This window comes from Zingiber officinale, chromosome 9B (assembly GCF_018446385.1).
Source record: "Zingiber officinale cultivar Zhangliang chromosome 9B, Zo_v1.1, whole genome shotgun sequence".
NCBI lineage: Eukaryota > Viridiplantae > Streptophyta > Magnoliopsida > Zingiberales > Zingiberaceae > Zingiber > Zingiber officinale.
In genome coordinates this window covers 47,588,916-47,609,383 of record NC_056003.1, presented here as the reverse complement: position 1 = coordinate 47,609,383, position 20,468 = coordinate 47,588,916, and the positions used below count along the sequence as shown (strand labels likewise).

The 20,468-nt window shown below is 41.4% G+C and overlaps 1 protein-coding gene across 1 annotated transcript; it reads left to right on the top strand.

Moving 5' to 3' along the window:
• The first annotated feature begins 18,407 nt into the window (after positions 1-18,407).
• LOC122025481 (dof zinc finger protein 4-like) lies at positions 18,408-20,166 on the top strand. Its single transcript, XM_042584292.1, has one exon. It carries the CDS (start codon positions 19,118-19,120, stop codon positions 20,009-20,011), a length of 894 nt encoding a protein of 297 aa, XP_042440226.1. The 5' UTR covers positions 18,408-19,117; the 3' UTR covers positions 20,012-20,166.
• The last annotated feature ends 302 nt before the right edge of the window (positions 20,167-20,468 follow it).

The following is a 20,468-nucleotide window of genomic DNA, read 5'->3' as shown; positions in this document are numbered from 1 at the left end:
AAGGGAAATCTTCTGTATGGTCACTTCCTGGAACTCAGCTTTTAATTTGTCAAATACTTTTGCATATAACTTGAGCCATTCATTATTGATCTCAAAATTGCTGGACAGTTGTTGAGCCGTCAATTGAGAATCTAAATAGATTAAGACCCTAGCAGCTCCTATGTGCCGCGCAGCATGCAATCCAGCTATTAATGCCTTATACTCTGCTTCATTATTAGTTGCTCGATAATTTAATCGAATAAATAATTGTATTCGATCTTCCCTAGGTGATATAACAAGAATACCTATCCCAGTACCTTGCTGAGTAGAGGATCCATCAACATATGTCTTCCAGGTTTCTTCGTTTTCAGGACCTTACACTTTTGTTATGAAATCAACTAGGGCCTGGGATTTGATGGTTGCTCGAGGTTAGTATTGTATATTATACTCACTAAGTTCAGTTATCCATTTGATCAATCTTCCAGACGCCTTAGGATTGACAAGCACTCGACCTAAAGTGATATTAGTTAACACAATGATTGAATGAGATAAAAAATAAGGATACAACATTCGAGTGGCTAAGACTAATCCATCGCTAATTTCTCGAGTGTGGTGTAATGACACTCTGCTCCTTTTAATAAATGACTCAAAAAGTACATAAACTGTTGCTCATTTCCCTCCTGCCTCACCAACACTAAACTAATAGCATGCTCATTAACTGATAAATAAACCCACAAAGTTTCACCTACTATTGGTTCAACTAACATGGGCAAAGAAGACAAATAATTCTTTAGCTCCTCGAATGCCTTGTTGCAGTCACCATCCCACTAAAATTTGGTCACTTGGTGAAGTATCTTGAAGAAGGGCAAACTTGGATCGACCGATCGGGAGATGAAGCGAGATAGGACGGTGATTCGATCGGTTAGTCTTTGTGCCTCCTTTAGATCACGTGGAGGAGCCATGTTATGTAGAGCTTGTACTTTATTAGGATTGTCTTCGATCCCTCGCTCAGTGACTATGTAGCCTAAAAATCTGACCTAGGTTTGATTAGGTACGATCATGGTTTTAATATGTATGTCAAAGAGTTTATGTTATGCTTTCATATTGGATTGATATGTGTGTTTGAGTCATGTAGGACTTGGTGAAACACACATAAGGAGTTTGGTACGACCAAGCTTGGGAAGCTCATCCTATGGCTCGGATCCTTGAGACAGTGAAGGATGATGTGGAAGGCATCTAAGGGACCGCCGAACGAGAAGCAACGGCGTGGAGCCGAGGGAAGAGAAGTTTGAGGCAACATGAAGGATGCATGGAGAGGAGCTGCGGGCTTGAGTGCATCTGAGAGACAAAGGCCGAGGAAGAGGGTTTCAAGGGCGGTTCCGGAGAGGATGAGTGTGAGTGTGTAACCGGAACCAGTCAACTGATGGAAGTGGTAGTCGACTGGTCCAGTTGATTGAGCAATTGACTAGGAGCGAACAGAAATATTTTGTTCGCTCAGCCAGCAGTGACCAGTCGACTGGTACTTTCACCAATTAACTAGTAAGTTGTCGTTGGTGATCATTGGTAGAATCCCAGATTCTGTGGAGTAACTGTTGGCTACATCCAACGGTAGCACTAGTCGACTGATGGAAGTGCCAGTCGGCTGGTGCGCAGAAAATGAGTTATCTTGTGATCAACTCTCTCCTTTCTATTTATAGGAAGCTTGGGGCATTGAAGGAGGTTACTAATCTTATTATATACTTTTAGTCTTTGCCTCCAAGCTTCCAAGTCTTCTCTTGCTCTCTAAACCTAAGTTTCATCTTGTAAAGAGGAAGAGAGTATTGTGAGAGGTTTGCTCCATCAAGAAGGAAAAAGCTCTAGCCGGAGATTGTTGGGGACTAATCCACCGAAGGATTAAGGGTTCATCAATCTCAAGGACAAAACGTGAAGTAGGAGTAAGCAATTTCCGAACCACGTAAAAGGAATTGTGTTAGAGTTTGTTTTCTCTTTACTTTGTTTTATTATTATTATTTCGCTTGTGCAACTAACGATTTGTAGAGAAACACAAGATTTGGGGTCAACATCTATTCAACCCCCTTCTATCCGGCCACTGATCCCCAACAAAATCTTCCACTTCTAGCTCTAAACAAACATTTACAAGGGTTGAGCTTGAGCTCATATTACCTCAAAGCCATGCAGGTTTCATTTATGTCTGCGCACAAGCCTATAGCTCGAAGAGATTTGATGAGGATATCATCCACATAGACTTCTATATTTCGCCTGATTTACTTTTGAAAAACTTTGTTCATAAGTTATAGATAGGTAACTCATGCATTTTTTTAATCCATACGACATGACATTATAACAATAAGTGCCCTCAGCAGTTATGAAACTGACCTTTTCCTGGTCCTCCTTGGTGAGTGGAACTTGGTGGTACCCTTGATAAGCATCCAACATACAGATGAAGTCGCAACCGGAAGTAGAATCAACCACTTGATCAATGTGAGGCAAAGGATAATAGTCTTTTGGGCAAGCCTTGTTGAGATCCCTGAAATCAATGCTAATCCATCACTTGTTTCTAGGTTTAGAGACCAAGACTACATTGGCCAACCAGCTTGGGAACTGCACCTCTCATATGTAGCCCTCCTCTAATAATTTGTCCACCTCTTCTTTGATGATTTTATTCTGGTCAGTCCCGAAATCCCGCTTCCTTTGTTTAACCGAACGGGCATCAGGATAGACATGGAGTACATGCTTCATGACTGTTGGAGACACGCCCGTTACTTCTTTGGGCATCCAGGCAAACACAACACTGTTGCATGTTAGACATTCCACCAGCTTGGCTTTAAGCTCAAGAGTCAGGTCGACCGCTATTTGAGTGGTGGTTTTTGGTTGACCGACTTGAATTTATACTTCTTTTTTCTCTTAATATACTAGGATGGGAGGCTTCTCTTGGATAGCATTAACTTCCATCATTTTCCATTTTTTGGCGGCATTAACCTCGGTCTTTACTATCTCCACGTAGCACTTGTGCGGTACTAACTAATTGCCTTTGACTTTCCCCACTTGGTCATCCACAAGAAATTTTATCTTTTGGCAGAAAGTTGAAACGACCACCCAAAATTCATTCAGGGTCGGTCGACCCAAAATGACGTTGTAAGCGGAGGGCGCATCTACAACTATGAAAATCGATCCGCGAGTTCTCATCAGAGGCTCCTCCCCTAGAGATATGGCCAACTTTATTTAGCCAAGAGGATGGGCTTTGTTACCCGTGAACCCGTACAGAGGAGTTGCCATGGGATGAAGCTCACTGGAATCTATTTGTAGCTGCTCAAATGCTTGCTTGAAGATAATGTTATTGAGCTTCCTGTATCAATAAAAGTACGAGCAATGTTATAATTAACAATAATAGCCTTTATTATTAAAGCATCATCATAGGAGACCTCCACCCCCTCTAAATGTCTAGGCCCAAAACTAATTTTGGGTCCCTGTGCCCTCTCCTGGCTGAAGCCAACCTCATGAATTTCCAGCCTGTGGGTGTACGACTTCCTCGCCACGTTGGAATCCCTTTTAGTCGGCCCTCCTGCGATCATGCTGATATTGTCTCGAGGGGCATTGATATGATTTTCCTCTTGCCAAGTCAAAGGTTTCTCTTGCTAAACTTAGGCGGACGCTTGGGCTTGCTCGGCCGGGAGATGAAGTGTTCCCTGCTGTAGCTTAGTAGCTCGGTACGGTCCTCAATGAATTTGGGTTGGAGAATGTCGACAGTATATGGGGTTGTTGTTTCGCTGATTTCACATAGTGTAATACTTCTCAGTGTTATGAGTGGGCACTCGATGATATGTGCACCACCTTCATGAAGCTTCCCAAGGAGCTTCCACATGCTGCGCGGCTTGAGGTCGCGGCTCTTGATGATGGCATTGAGGACCTGCCCGGGGTCGTTTAGGTGGAGGGGCAGGTAACGCCGGACGCTCTGTAGCCAGAGCGGGAGCAGGCGTGGTGCTCTCTTTCTTTCGAGTAGCCTATGCTTCTTCAACATTGATGAATTCAATTGCTCGTTCTATCAGCAAGTCAAAATTCGTTGGAGGTTTTCTAACCAAATCTAAAAAAAATCATTGTCAGTGAGCCCTTGAGAAAGGACACTCACTAAAATCTCCATGGTGGCTATGGGAACATCCATTGCCACCTGATTGAACCTCTTGATGTATGTCCGGAGTGTCTTTTTGGGCCCTTGTTTGAGTGAAAAGAGGCTCCAAAGAGTTTTATGGTAGCATCAGTTACTAGAAAAGTGGTGGAGAAATACTTTATGGAAATCCTTGAAGTGGCGAATGGAGTTGTCTGGTAGACATTTAAACCATCGTTGGGCTGCCCCGTCGAATGTAGTGAGGAACATTCAACATTTTACACCGTCCATAGATTGTTGGAGAAGGGCGACATTCTCAAATTTGAGGAGATGATCCTTTGGTTCGGTTGCCCCGAATACTCTCCTATGTTCAGACTTTGATAGTGCTTTGGCAATGGATCATCCAGCACCCGTTGGAAGAACAGGGTAGTGATTCACTCAGGAGAACTATCATTAGCTATGACTTTTCCTTTGCGTCTGTCTCGGACAGGTGCTTCTCTAGAAGATTCTTGGAGTACTCCTCCTTGGCCCAACTGCTCGGGCGGTGTGTGGAAGAGTGCTCGAGGGCACTAAATTGGTGAATGAGGTGCAGGAAGCAAACGAGCAAGGACTTCCTCTTGAACTCCTCTTTCCCTCTGATGCACTATCATCGATGCTGTGGGATTTGACAGTGGTAGTGTACCTTCGGTAGCTACTTGTCATTGCTACAATGCATTTTGCACTCGAGCCTCAACAATCATCTTGAATTCTTCATATGTTAAGGCAACAGTTGTGAGTTTTCCAACCTCTTCCATCTCGAAGTTTCAGATTCAGGTAAAGAATCCCACAGACAACACTAAATTCGATCCTGTCTGAAAGCTAGGGAAATGGCACGCTGGCTCTGATGGATGATTCGTTAATTAGTGGAAGACTCTTCGAGATCCGGGGAAGTACCTCAATGATCCTGTGCACAATCTGATGATCCAATAAAGCGTTAATGACCAACGACCAGGGTGGGGATCCCTAACAAGACCCTCCGATGCTCAAATCAGTAAATGAAGAATAGTAGAAAAAATGCTCATGCAAGAATAGGGTTCAAATGTAGATGTTTGCGTATCATGCCAACGGATAGGATCTCCTTTTTTATACCACCTCACATAACCTCCGCGATTGCGAGGTGGTCCCCAGTATGTCAGAGTTTATTAGGTGATGGAAAAAGTGCAGCCTGGGCATTGTGTAATAATTGTCCGAGGAATCTTTTATCTACCCATTGATGTACCTCTGTTGTCGTTTATATTTCACGTCATTATTAAGATGGTTGAAAACATATGTCATCATGACTGACTGGCTTATAAGGGACATAATAACCTTCAAAGAAGGCTATAAAAGAATATTTCCTGACAAGTTTTGATAAGTCGTTAAGATGTTGTTAGATGTTGTCGGCTGAGTATATTTCGGTCGGTCCATAAGGCTGACCACATTACTGTGTCATTGTATCAATTTGCTCTGTCATATGTTAAATACTACAAAAATCTATTTAGAGACTGATATAGTGCACACAGTATGCCAAAGATCCCTTTGAGAAGTCATATGATAAATTATATATGTTAGAACTTCCTTTTAGGAGTAATATATCATCAGGTAATTTAAACTCGACCGACCTTTGTCCGATCGAGCATACACGGAAAGCCATATGTTCAGTCTACCTTTATCTAACCAATCATAAATAAAGAGTTTTATGAGGCTAAGTGTCATTAAACCCGCTCGACCTTTGCCTGGCTGAGCATACACTGAGAGTCTTATGTTCAATCTGTCTTTATCCGGTCGATCGTATATAAAGAGTTTTAAGAGGCTAAGTGCCCTTAAGCCTGCCTAACCATTTCCTGGTCGGGCGTACACTAAGAGCCTTATGTTTGATCTACCTTTATTTGACCGATTGTATATAAAGAGCTTTAAAAGGTTAAGTGTCCTTAAGCCTGCTCGGCCTTTTCTCGGTCGAGCGTACACTAAGAGCCTTATGTTTAATCTGTCTTTATCCGACCGATCGTATATAATGAGCTTTAAGAGGCTAAGTGTCCTTAAGCCCACCCGACCTTTGCCCGGCCGGGCGTACACTGAAAGCCTTATGTTCGATTTGCCTTTATCTGGCCGATCGTATATTAAGAGAGATTTTTAGAAGGCTTGTGTATTTAGAACTCAGTCGTCTCTTCCTCCGGCCAAGACCCTTTGAAATTAGCCGACTATTTGACCAACCAGGTACATTATTTCTTAATTTCCAGAGTAAAATGCTAGAGTCCTATGTCCGACTAGCTTTATGGTCGGTCAGCTCTACTCGAGCATCCTGCCTCGGAGCCACAAGGGCAGGACCCGAGATTTGGGCTATCAACATAATCAGATGGGGATTGCTCCCCTATTTCGACTTTGACCTAACACCACCTTGATTTTGACCACCATGTCATCTTCCAGATCCGCTCGTTATAATCCAAATCACTTAGTAAAAAATTCTTGATTGATAAATCCATTGTCTAACATATTATACATCCAAACCTTGTTTATATACATTGTATCCTAACGGGAATAAAATTTCCAACATAGTTAATCATGTCAAACTAAACTTAATTATATTTTCGAACATGGTTAATCATACAAATAATATCAATATGGTTAATCATGCAAGTAATTTGGTCGTGACAGCGACACTGTCGGCAGCAGTCGAGCACTAACTACCGTGACCAGGCAATGCTTGCCGCAGCCGCGGCACTGCTAGCCGTGGCCATGACATTGCTTGGCCAGAGTAGGCTGAAGGCGGAGAACAAGGAGGAGGAGAAGAGAGTACCTGAACGTTAGAGGACGAGAAGTCGATCATCGGAGCATGGAGGAAATCACCGGAGCAAGCAAGCACTATTTACGTGGGGAAGAGATTGAGCGCAGGATCCCTAATATCTCAAATATGTTAGGGTCGTTTTGGTGCTAGAGGGGAGGGGGGTGAATAGCTCGTCGCACGTCTCGTTGCTTGCTTCTTGGTGATGATGTGGAGCGAAATGAACAAGAAACAAGCTTATAACGCTAACACAAGGGATTTACTTGGTATCCACTTCAAGAAGAACTGACTAATCCAAGGATTCACACACGACACACACTCCACTAATCAAAACACTCCTTCTCGGTCACAGCCGGAGGCGGAGAAGCCTCATAGAAACTCACACAACAATATACAACACCCACAAGAAGAAAATACAAAAGATACAAATGAAAACTCTTTATTCTTGCTTACTTGTTTCTTGTTGTTGCCGCTTGAACCTTGAAAGTGTAACTACACTTGTTTCCAAGAGCCTTCAAGAACTGGCTATGAAAGTGTGGAGAAGCTTGTGAATCTTCATTTTTTTTTTGCGCTAGAGAAGAAGCACCCGAAGAAGACGCTCACCAACGACTATAACCTACGCAACGGCCAGATCCCAATCGATTGAATAGCTCTCAATTGATTGGGGAGGCCTTGAATCGATCGGCTGATTGATTCAGAACACTTCTGTGCTCTCTGGAAAATGCCTGAATCGATCGCCCGATCGATTCAACCTCTATCGCGCGATTTCCATCCCCCAATCGATCGACTGATCGATTGGAGGTTTTAATCGATCAACTGATCGATTCAGAAGCTCACTATTCACTCAGAAACTCTCCCAAACGATTAACCAATCGATTGAAAAGTTTTGATCGATTACCCAATCGATCAAGACAGTTTCTGCACAAAATTGCGTCAACTAATCGATTGGCTGATCGATTGAACCCCCCAATCGATTGGTCAATCGATTGGAAAGTAGAAAATGTGTAGAGCTTGAAATGAGCTTCGTTTTGCATCCAAGATCACATCATTCCGATATTCGAGTCAAAAGTTATGACCTTCGAAAGTTTACTACGTCCGAACTTCCTAGTTCCATATCAACTCCCTATTCGACTTACGACCGCTAAATGTTCGGTCAACTTTTGACCCATCTAGACTTTCTCTTTGCAAACTTCTCGTTGGACTTCTGATCACCAAATGCAGTCCTCCTTGACCCACTTAGATTTACCGTCTCGTGCCAAGTGTCCGGTCCTCCATGACCCACTTGGACTTCCTTCCACTAGATGTCCGGTCACCCTTGACCCATCTGGATTTCCTTGTGCCAAGTATTCGATCAATCCTTTGACTTACTTGGACTTCTCAATACCAGGTGGCTGGTCAACCTTGACACACCAGGATTTCTACATGCCTAGCTTCACTCACCAGGTCTTTCCATCTGCCTAGCTTCACTCACTAGCACTTCCCATCTGTCTGGTTTCAATCACCAGGACTTTCACCTAGCTTCACTCACTAGGGTTTTCACCTGGCTTCACTCACCAGGATTTTCCCACTGCCCGGCTTCACTCAACGGGACTTTCACCTGCTTGGCTTTACTCGCCAATACTTTCACCTAGCTTCACCCACTAGGATTTTCCAACTGCCTAACTTCACTCACTAGGTCTTTCACCTGGCTTCACTTATCAGGATTTTCCAACTTCTTGGCTTCACTCACCAGGATTTTCCAACTGCCTAATCTCTAGTTAGGATTTGCCCACTCAAGTATCCAGTAAATCCTTTGACCTACTTGACTCTTCTTCACATCTAATTGGTCAACCTTGACCAGAGACGAATTGTATCAACAATCTCTCCAAACAGACGATTGCATCTGCATTCTCCATGTATTGTCAAACATCGAAACCCAAACATCAAGACTCAAGCCTAGGGATATTGCACCAACAATCTTCCTATTTTTGATGTTTGACAATACCTTTAAGTTAGGCTAATCTCATAGTCTCAACTTCCTTTCATGCCAAGGCATGAATGAGGGTTTTCTTCATTCTCCCCCTTTCCTAGAGGGTAAACTCCCTCTTTAGGTAATGAAGGCCTAACTTAAACCTTACATTCTCCTCATATTGACATACATCAAAAACTCTCCCCCTGAAGAGTTACTGACCATTGTTCACAACTACACTTATTATGTTCAACACCATAATGAAGGTCTCATACCCTTCATTATATCTAATGCTCATCCTTGAGCATACGCAACTAAACAATGAAGATATTCATTCTCCATTGTGTTTAAATGCTCAACCTTGAGCATTTACGCTAAGGAAGGTTGATCACCTTCCAAGGTTTATGAAAAATTAATTTTCATGTCCTTAAAGAGTAACTCCCCTTAAGGATATGCTCGTAACTTCTGTCATTGCACTTGGAATCCCTAAATCTTTAGGAACCCCAAATTTAGAAGTTTGAGGTTCAAAACTTCAATATTGAAACCAAACCTAAACTTTTACTTAGCCTCCCTTAACTAATCCATTCGTGTTTTCATCATGAAAACTCCCCCTAAATATATACAAATGTGTGTCAAGGGGTTAGGAATGGTTATCTAGACTAAAAATGATTTAAAATGCTGAAATCAGACTTTCCCACCCAAAATCAGCATTTTCAATTGATTGAAGTTGAGTTTCAATCGATCCACTGATCAATTCCACGAGCTTCTGTTCGTGAAAATTGCCTTTGAATTGATCAGCTGATTGATCCAGCCTGGGTCAATCGATCGGCTGATCGATTCCGCGACGTTCTGGTCGCGAAAAATACATTCTCAATCGATCGGTTGATCGATTGGATTTCTGATTTCCGGAAATCCAATTTCAGCGAAATTCAAAAATGCCCTAGAAATTCTATAAAATTCTAAAAATCATGAAAATTCATGTAGACATTAGTTAGGGTATATACTATCATGGAAAAATAGTTTTCTATGAAAATACTTTCTATTTTCAAATATTGACACAAACTTGAAAACTTGTAAAAACTTCAGTGTTTTCTTCTAGTTTGTGTCTAACTTTTCAATGATGATTACTATAAAAAAAATAGTTTTCACCAAGGTTTTCCAAAGTATATTTAAAATCATTTCCAAAACCAATATCCAACCATGTTCTTTGAACTCAATACACATGACTTGTAAATTATCTTTTCTAATGATTGGAAACACATAACTATGTGTTTTGATGAACCTAAAACTCAAAAATTATGCACTAAATCAAAATCTTGAGTTTTGTTCATCATTTAAACATCTCACTTGTAACTAACGTGTACTAAAACACATACATGTCACCTTATAGTTCTTTGTGAGATGTAAAGTTTGGTTTTACCCTAAACTAAGGATCATGCATATCCACCTAGATATTTTGGATTATGAACATCCACCTAGGATGTTACTTGCTAGTAAATGTTATTATCCTTAATTGCAAGGAATTAAAAATAATGTATGATGAGTTATGACATACATCAAAATGAATAATTTTCAAAAGAAAATTTGCTATAACTACATGATGTATGTATGACATGACATGGTATTTTTGTATTTTTCATAATAAAGCATGAATGTAAAATATAATGTCATGGCATATGATGAGTAAACAAAGCATGGTATTTTAGCTTAAATAAAGTACCTAGATTATCTATCTAAGTATCCTTAATCCTTAGCTAACTTAAAACTAAATCCTAGATTGCCCACCTTTTTCTTAAAGAAAATGCCAAAACCCCTTAGGCTAGAACTATGTTTATGGTAAATAGCATTAAAATGATATAGGTTAGAACTAGCATGTTTTTTATCATGATTTAGAGGGATAGACTCAATAAATGATACCTTGGATTTTACCTTGGAAGCTCCCCCTTAACTTGTGCTTCCTCCCTTAGGCTTGATCGATTTCTTCCCCTTAGGACATTGACTTCGATGATGTCTTTTTTGATTGCACAAGAAACACACAATGTGTTCCTTGCTCTTCTTTGTTGTGGGGGCGATCTCCTTGTGCTTCTCCTTGCCCTTTTGTGCCACGTGGCCCTTCTTCTTGACCAATTTAGGGCACTTGCTCTTATAATGCCCATGTTCCCTACACTCAAAGCAAATGATATAATCTTTATTATTAACAATTGAAATTGTTATACCTTTTCTTGTAGGGGTGACATCTTCTCCTTTTGATCCAGATGTAGAGGCTTCCTCTTGATCCAACAGTGATGCTCCTCCAATTGATTTGACTTGACTTTTGGAGATGGAAGCTTCTTCATCTTCATCCCTTCTTGATCCGGAGATGGAGGCTTCTTCTTCTTCTTCTTCGTCCTCTTGTACATGAAACAAGGAGTATGCTCCCTCCTTACTCTTTTGGTTGCACTCCTTTGAGGATGAAACTTCTAGGACTTCTTCTTCCGATGTTGAGCATCTCTCAACCTTAGAATCCTCCTCCTCTTGGTCTTGCTCCAATGAGTTGCCCTCTTTGGATTTGTCTTGATTTGGTGTAGTGGAGGATTCTTCATGAAGCTTGGCCAATTTGCTCCATAATTATTTTGCATCTTCAAATTCTCCAATTTTGCATAGAATTGTGCTTGGCAATAAACTAACCAATAATTTGGTTACCTTGTCCTTCGCGTCACACCTTTAGACTTGCTCTTGGCTCCACTGGCTCTTCTTGAGAATTTTGCCTTTGCTATTTGTTGGAGCTTGGAAACCTTCCATTAGAGCAAACCATTGCTCTATCTCCATCATAAGGAAATTTTTTATTCTTGATTTCCAAGAATCAAAGCTTGTTGATATAAATGGAGGAGGCACCCTTGTATCGAATCCAAGTCCATCTTGGAATACCATTTTGAAGTTGAGGTTTTTGAATTCTTTGACTTGATGAATTTTTCTCAAACTTCTTCACCCTCTAGCTTTTTTGCCTCTTCCGACGATGATTCTGGTAAAGAGCGACCTTGCTCTGATACCACCTGTTAGGGTCGTTTTGGTGCTAGAGGGGGGGTGAATAGCTCATCGCGCGTCTCGTTGCTTACTTCTTGGTGATGATGTGCAGCAAAATAAACAAGAAACAAACTTACAACGTTAATACAAGAGATTTACTTGGTATCCACCTCAAGAAGAGGTGACTAATCCAAGGATCCACATACGACACACTCCATTAATCAAAACACAACTTCTCAGTCGCAGCCTGAGGCGGAGAAGCCTCATACAAACTCACACAACAATATACAACACCCACAAGAAGAAAATACAAAAGATACAAATGAAAACTCTTTATTCTTGCTTACTTGTTGCTTGTTGTTACCTCTTGAACCTTGGAAGTGTAACTACACTTGTTTCCAAGAGCCTTCAAGAACTGACTATGAAAGTGAGCAGAAGCTCGTGAATCGTCGCTTTTTTTTTTGCACTAGAGAAGAAGCACCCTAAGAAGACGCTCGCCAACGACTATAACCTACGCAACGGTCGGATCCCAATCGATTGAATAGATCTCAATAGATTGGGGAGGCTTTGAATCGATCGGCCGATCGATTCAGAACGCTTTTGTGCTCTCTGGAAAATAACTGAATCGATCGCCCGATCGATTCAACCTCTATCGCGCGATTTCCAGCCCCCCAATCGATCAGCTGATCGATTAAAGGTTTCAATCGATCAGCTGATCGATTAAAGGTTTCAATCGATCAGCTGATCGATTAAAGGTTTCAATCGATCAACTGATCGATTCAGAAGCTCACTATTCACTCAGAAACTCTCCCAATCGATTGGGGAAGCTTTGATTGATTACCCAAACGACCAAGACAGTTTCTGCACAAAATCGCATCAACCTCGATTGGTTGATCGATTGAACCCCCAATCGATTGATCAATCAATTGGAAAGAAGAAAAATGTGTAGAGCTTGAAATGAGCTTCGTTTTGCATCCGAGATCACCTCATTTCGATATCCGAGTCAAAAGTTATGGCCTTCGAAAGTTTACTACGTCCGAACTTCCTAGTTCTATATCAACTCCCTATCCGACTTACGACCGCTAAGTGTTCGGTCAACTTTTGACCCATCTAGACTTTCTCTTTGCAAACTTCTCGTTGAACTTCTGATCACCAAATGCAGTCCTCCTTGACCCACTTAGATTTACCGTCTCGTGCCAAGTGTCCGATCCTCCATGACCCACTTGGACTTCCTTCCACGAGATGTCCGATCACCCTTGACCCATCTAGATTTCCTTGTGTCAAGTATCCGATCAATCCTTTGACTTACTTGGACTTCTCAATACCAAGTATCCGGTCAACCTTGACCCACCAGGATTTCCACGTGCCTAGCTTCACTCACCAGGTCTTTCCATCTGCCTAGCTTCACTCACTAGCCCTTCCCATCTGTCTAGTTTCACTCACCAAGACTTTCACCTAGCTTCACTCACTAGGATTTTCACATGGCTTCACTCACCAGAATTTTCCCATTGTCCGGCTTCACTTACCGGGACTTTTACCTGCTTGGCTTCACTCATCAAGACTTTCACCTAGCTTCACCCATTAGAATTTTCCAACTACCTAGCTTCACTCACTAGGTCTTTCACATGGCTTCACTTACCAGGATTTCCCAACTACTTGACTTCACTCATCAGGATTTTTCAACTGCCTAATCTCTAGTTAGGATTTTCCCACTCAAGTATCTAGTCAACCCTTTGATCTACTTGACTCTTCTTCACATCTAACTGGTCAACCTTGACCAGAGGGGAATTGTATCAACAATCTCTCCAAACGAACGATTACATCTGCAATCTCCATGTATTGTCAAATATCGAAGCACAAACATCAAGACTCAAGTCTAGAGATATTGCACCAACAAAGTATAGCGACGGATTTGCGACGGACAAATCCGTCGCTAAATCCGCCGCAAATCACTTTTCTTGTAAACAAAATGCAAGGACTAACAATGAATTATTAAATAATCCGTCGCTAATAAAGATGGATTATTTATTTATCCATCGCTACTTGCGACAACTTATTTAATAAAAAAAAATACTACAAAAATGGTAGATGCCCAAGTTACATAGAAAGGATAGTGAGAGTCGTCCATCCGTCGCTAAGCTGATGCTAAAAATTGAAATTTAGCGCTTCATCATCTAAATGTACATGAAATAGATATGGATAATTTTAGTTTGTCGCTAATTGCGATGAACATGTTTTAACGGCCGTCACCAATTCCGTCACTATTAATTTTTTTTTTTTTTTGTAATGTTAAATCTTGAGGTCAATTTTCAACGGATAATTTTTTTTTTTTTTTGTAATGTTAAATCTTGAGGTCAATTTTCAACTGATATAAAATATCTTATTGAATGTCTGAAAGCCGTTGTATAAGATAAATACCCCTCATAATTTATTTCCTTTTAGATAATAGGAGACCACCTGAGAGAGGTCGGTAAGATATATCTTTTTGCTCCAATCTTAGAAGACATACATATTATACAAATGATATAAAATGCATGCATTATCACGGAACCTCTTGGCCCGACGGTTCGATAGTTTCTATCCGGCTTTTTGGTTCAACAATTCAACAATTCGATAGCTCTGCTCAGCTTTCCATTTGCCATCTTTCTGCCCAGCCTCTCGACTTGGCAGTAGAGGGCTCTCCGCTCGATCTCTTGCTTGGTAGCTCCCTGTCTAGCCTTCTGACTTGGCAGCTCAGCCACCTACTAGGTCTCTTGGCCACTCGGGCAACTCGACCATTGGCAGCTCGGTCACTTAGCTGCTTGGCCACTCAACACTTGAGCCACTCGGCCTTCTCTATCTGTTCAACCTTCCCTAACAACTTTATCTTCCTAAGCAGCACGGCCTTACCTGCAACTTGTCCATTCTTGATAGTTCAACTAGCAACTTGTCCATTCTTGATAGTTCAACATTCCTCGACATCTCGACCTACCTTGTTTGGCGTAGTTCAAGTTCATCTAGGCAAACCAAATCAGTCAGAATTTAAATTTTTTATTTATATCCGATAACAATATTAAAAAGAGTAAATTGTCCTTCAATTACCGCCGCCTAAATGCAAGTTTAGCAGAGGTGAAGAAGGTTGCAAGCATCAAAAAAGTTAATCATTATGTTGAGAGTTTAAACCCACCAACCTCCAATGTGAAGAAGACTACCTGCATTAGGCTAGTAAATGAGTACGTCGAGGGTCCAAACCCACCAACTCTTGTCTCAACAATTGGGATCGGATCGGTCAACTTTCTTAGATTTTTTTTCTTACTCAGCAAATTAAGAGGAAAATGAAGAGAAAAATGTACATCAAATACATCAAAATGACTCGGAGTTTGTACCTGGTCTACATAGGGAGTAGGATAGTGTACCCTTTCATCAATCTATAGTAACAATTATGAGTTTCAACTAGGCTTCACAGGGTGTCTAGTTAATTAAAGAGTGACAGATATATTATAATGGGATAAAAATTAATTTTCAATGGACACATGTGTTTGGAGAAAAACTCTTCTCTCCTTCTATCCACTTGACGATCGGTTATAAACTGACTCTATGATTTACCTCTTTCATATAACCTAGGACAAGTTGTAAGGGATGTCTAGGGTGAATAATCATCTTTTCCTACAATTACGAGTTTCAACTTAACATCCTCCCACATGGTGGCCTATTTGGTTTCCTAATTACCTCTTTACATATGGTTGTGGGATTAGCCATGTGGGAAGTTTGAGGTTGGTGTATGACCTTTTGCAAAAATTATGAGTTTCAACTACTCCAATAGGTTTTGACGTCAATTCCCAATGGATGCAAAATATATTGCTGGGTGTTTGATCTTGCTCATGCAAAGGACGGTTGCGCTAGGACAAAAAATGCCCCTCGTAATTTACTTGCTTGTATCTTGCCGTGAGACCGATGATACTCGACCGCCTCGGATTAGTGACATAATTTTTGCTCCAATTATGAGTTTCAACTAAGAAGGCCCCATCAAATTCTATATTCATGACTTGTTTTTAGTTGTTTTGTTAAAAGTGTAGATTTTTTTTAGTTGACATCATGTATTTAGTTTACGCTAACTAATCCTTGGATGACCAACCTAGCCCCACTAAAGTTGTCCACCGGCCATCAAGATAAACGGGAAGCGCTCGTAGTGGGCGAGCCATTAGCCCAGCGTTCTTAGGTCCTTTGTCCATAAGAAAAAGTTATCTATTAATTCATCAAAACTAAAACTCAATTCTTAAATATATGCTCGATTCTTAAATATATGAGAAACTAAGAAGGCACCATACCGTTGCTCTCATGGGCAAAGTATAAATCTATCTTGATCAACGAATGTAGATTGTTTTTAATTTGTGGAGTTTAGTTTGTGATCTGAGGTTGCTTTCATGGTCCCTCCCCCACTACTGACTACTGTTGCATTTGATTTTGGGATGGGTCCACTGAAAAGTTGAGAGAGACAGAACAGTTTTGTGATGCTGGAGTGAGGGCAAGTAAATCACTGATGGTGACCAATCTAACAATATTGCCCAGCTGAAATCATCTTTTTTGGATCATTAAGTTGGCTGGCACACTATTTTATCATTCTTGTGAACTGGACAGAGGTTAACATGCATGATTATGCCTGTTGGAGGACCAATCTATTACACTGTTTCTGGATGAAGATGACAAACTAAGAGTGGTTCAGGTATCTGGATGAAGTCACTTTCATGATCATGAGGGATTAAGAGATGCAGTAGATGGTAATAAGTCCTCTTAGTAAAAGAAATAGTTTGCAGGAAGGTCTTTCCCCTGAGTGATTTGTTCCTTAAACCTCCAAATGTCTCATCATCAATTTCCCCTTAATTCTACAAGGGACTGAATGTTGCATGGATAAAAGGAACACTAAATTATGGTGTTTTGATGCATAATCTGCAAGCTATTAATTGTAGTATCTAAGATATGGACTTACAACCAGTCTATAAATTATAATTCTCGGGAAAGTAAAGTAATGCATAAGGCTATGTTCAAATATCTAAAAGTTAACATGCATTCTAGTTCAGTAATTCCAAGCATATTGCAGCCAAACAGCTATCTCTAAATATGTTTGACTAGGCACCAAAGAGGCAAATTACATAGTGCATTCCAGGTTAATGTCAGATCAATCAAGCAACAGAACTAAATCATGAAGAGAATCTAAATTTAACTGAAAGCAAATGCATAACTATTAAGATCTTGATGATGTGGGGTGAAATGGACATCCACAACATCCGTTGTACGGTGGAGGGCACTCGAATGAAGCTTAGTGGATTAGCACGATCATTCTGTCGAAAGGCATGATAGCGAGTGGTGAGAAGGAAAGTACTCTAGATTGAGAGACATGAAATCCATATCCCTCCATATTTGCAACTATTAAGAGTTCCACAGTGGCAGTTCATTTCTAAGATTATTGTCAGAGTAGCAATTTCTTACCTCACCACCTATTCGCACTGTCCTAAGTACTGCTGGGGATACCCAATGGGGGGCAAGTTCCATCCAACAGTGCCGTCATTGTCCTCCCTCCCTGATCGATTTCTGAAGAACCAATAGTGTACTCTGGGGACAAAGACAAGAGCAAGACAAGAAGTACTTGTACACATATTTGTTTACATAGCATTGGATCATATATAGCATTATGTTGAACTAAGTAAAATTGTAGATCACGCATCTGAAGCACGAAAAGTTTCACTCTCTAGACCGGGTTAACTGTTTGCTATACTAACATAATGATAGATGGATTCTGAAGCCTGCAGCTAAATTTACCAGAGATACATGCTCTCCCATCTGAACCTGTCATTCATGGTCTTATCCTCCTATCCTACTATCCTATCCATGACAATGATAGGATACTGTCTCAGCCTAGATAGGGTTTCTAGCCTCTTAGCTATTACAAAGAAAAAGAAGGGGAAAGGTCAGTTTGAAGCAGCCCTAGTTTATAGTTTCTGCAATAATGAAAAATTGCATAAATAGCTGCATGTTATGTGCTGTCATGACCACTCGACAGTTGGAGCTATCACTGCTTAATATTCCTAATTATTACAATGCGCAAGTACAATAAAAACTGGTATAGCATCAAGTCTTCGTAACCATGTGATCCAATGAATGAGAAAAACCAAAAAAAAAAAAAATCAAACTAAAGATATGTGAAAAACAAAATTGACATTGAATTACTTCTCTACTTTAAGGTTTATAATCTACTAACCATGACTAACTTTGGTTCTATGCTTCATATATATCCTTTGTCCCACAATAATCATGCCACAAATTAGCTGAGTTGCAAGTGCAAGATGAGGTTAATTTTGCTATGAGAAAAATTTACAGTAAGTAAATTCATGGAGCATTGATCGACTAATTCCAACAAGGGAAACACATATAGGTTGGGTATTGCATTATTGACTATCAGTTAGCATGCAGAAGTGAAAGGGGGATGGGATGATCACATGGGATTTGGTCGGGGACATTGTGCAATGCAGGTACAAGAAGGAATTGAACTGTCCAGCAGAGATCAATTAAACATTGGCTCCAGGACCGCACTAGGAATGCTCTAACCATCCTTCTATTTACACAACAACATGTAAACCATTGATATTCCATACTATTACAAACAAAACACGTAACTAGCACAAAACAGGAATCTTTTCCCCCAAGGAAACACAATTTGTCAATGCATTAAAGACTGATGATGTTATTTAGAATTGTGAAACTCATTTCAACCTAAAATGATTAAGTTGCTTAATTAGGTGGTGGGCATGTTACATGTGAGATTAATTGAGCAGACTAACACTTTTCAACATGGACTTCCTTGTCACTTGGCTTTGATACCATATCGAGACTTGCAACATAGTCATTTCAGTCTAAAGAGATTAACTACTTTGATGCAACTAAGAAAGCTCTGTTTTACAATAGACATTTCAGTCTAAAGTGATTAACTACTTAGATGCAACTAAGAAAGCTCTGTTTTACAATAGAGAGAATTGCAATTAGTTTAGGGAGAGCAAAGAGGAAACAAGGGCAAAATAGGTTTTCGACTGGGAGAGCAACACAAGATATTTTGCATCTGCTACATGTTAAATATTATAATGTGTTTCAACTAACAGATGAAGATTTAGGAGAGCGAGCGAAGAAGAAGAGAAAAAAAGCCAGTTAGTTACAAAGCAGGAGGAAGAGGAAGAGGAAGAGGAAGAGGAAGAGGAGGAGCAGGAAGCTCTCTTACCGGAACCTTTGCCGAGAAAGCTTCTGGAGTCGCAAACGAATGAACGACTACCGGTCGATTCCGGGCCTTGCAAGCCGCCTGTTCGGCGGTGAGGCCAGAGGAGGAGCAGCAGGACGGCACCAGGTCCGTGGTCATCCTTCTCCGGCGGTACCCGTCAAGTGTCCTCGCTGCGACTCCACAAACACCAAGTTCTGCTACTACAACAATTACAACCTCGCCCAGCCCCGTCACTTCTGCAAGGCCTGCCGCCGTTACTGGACCAAGGGCGGAATCCTCCGCAACGTCCCCGTCGGCGGCGGCTGCCGCAAGTCCAAGCACTCCTCCACCTCAAAGCCCTCTGGCGGCCTCGCGTCGCCCAGAGAACCGTCGCCCTCAGGCCACTCCGACGGTCCCAATTCAGCCATCGCGGCCTCTAATTCAGACGAAAACTCCAATCCGACGGCTTACTTCAACCAAGATGCGCGCGCGAGGGCTCCGCTAGCCTCGGATGCGGAGATCTTCGTCGAAACAGCAGTCTCGTCCGTGCTGGCTCCGACGATACTCAGCGACTTCGGTGCTCTGCTACCGATTTCGCTCCAGTGCCGGCAGATGGCGGAGGCGGCGCAGATCGGAGCACAGCCGGCGTACTTGCATCAGACAGCAGCGCCGATTCCACTGCAGCCTCTGCTAGACGCAGCAGAGGGGTTCATGAATTCGGCGCCGCCTCCGCCACAGATGCTCCCGATCCAATTTCGGCCGATTTCGGTGGAGGAGGTCGCGGCTCAGCCGAACTTTTTGGACCAGGCAGCCGTCGGAGGGATGGGATGGTCCGGGGGTACGATGGATCCGGCGATCTTCGGCCTTTCTACAGCGGTGGAGACGCCGGCGGCGGCGCGAGTGTATTGGAGCGACGGCCAATGGAGCGACGCCGATCCCGCCCTCTTTCTCTCTTGAATTAATGGATTTAATCCGTCTTAAATCTCCATTAACGCTAATAATCTTCCCATCAGCTTTTAAATTTATGGCTAATTATGCATATTTGGTCCTCTTCGCCTCTTCTTGTGTATTTGATTTCAACAACAAACTAATTAATATTAATTTTAAAATAATATTTAGGCAACTGAAAATTAATTAAATAATTAATTAATATTTAAATGCTCGGCCGGTGAAGGCTTTGCTTGGTATAAATAGTGGCAATTTTGGTAATTTGAACTCCTTCCTCTTTCCCTTCCATCTCAAATCTTCAATCCGGCTCTCCTGTTAATGCCGACATTGACATTGGCTCCTCCCCATAGCGAAGCAGCAGACATCGGCAATGTCGTTAATGAAGGGGAGAAAATATGATATTTGGGGATAGAAGATGAGTATAATAAGTTAGAGAAAGAAAATAGTTAAGAAGGAGATGTAATTT

Bases quoted from the DNA above. Each gene is read 5' to 3' on its own strand.
- LOC122025481 (XM_042584292.1), top strand. From the start codon at position 19,118: ATGAACGACTACCGGTCGATTCCGGGCCTTGCAAGCCGCCTGTTCGGC.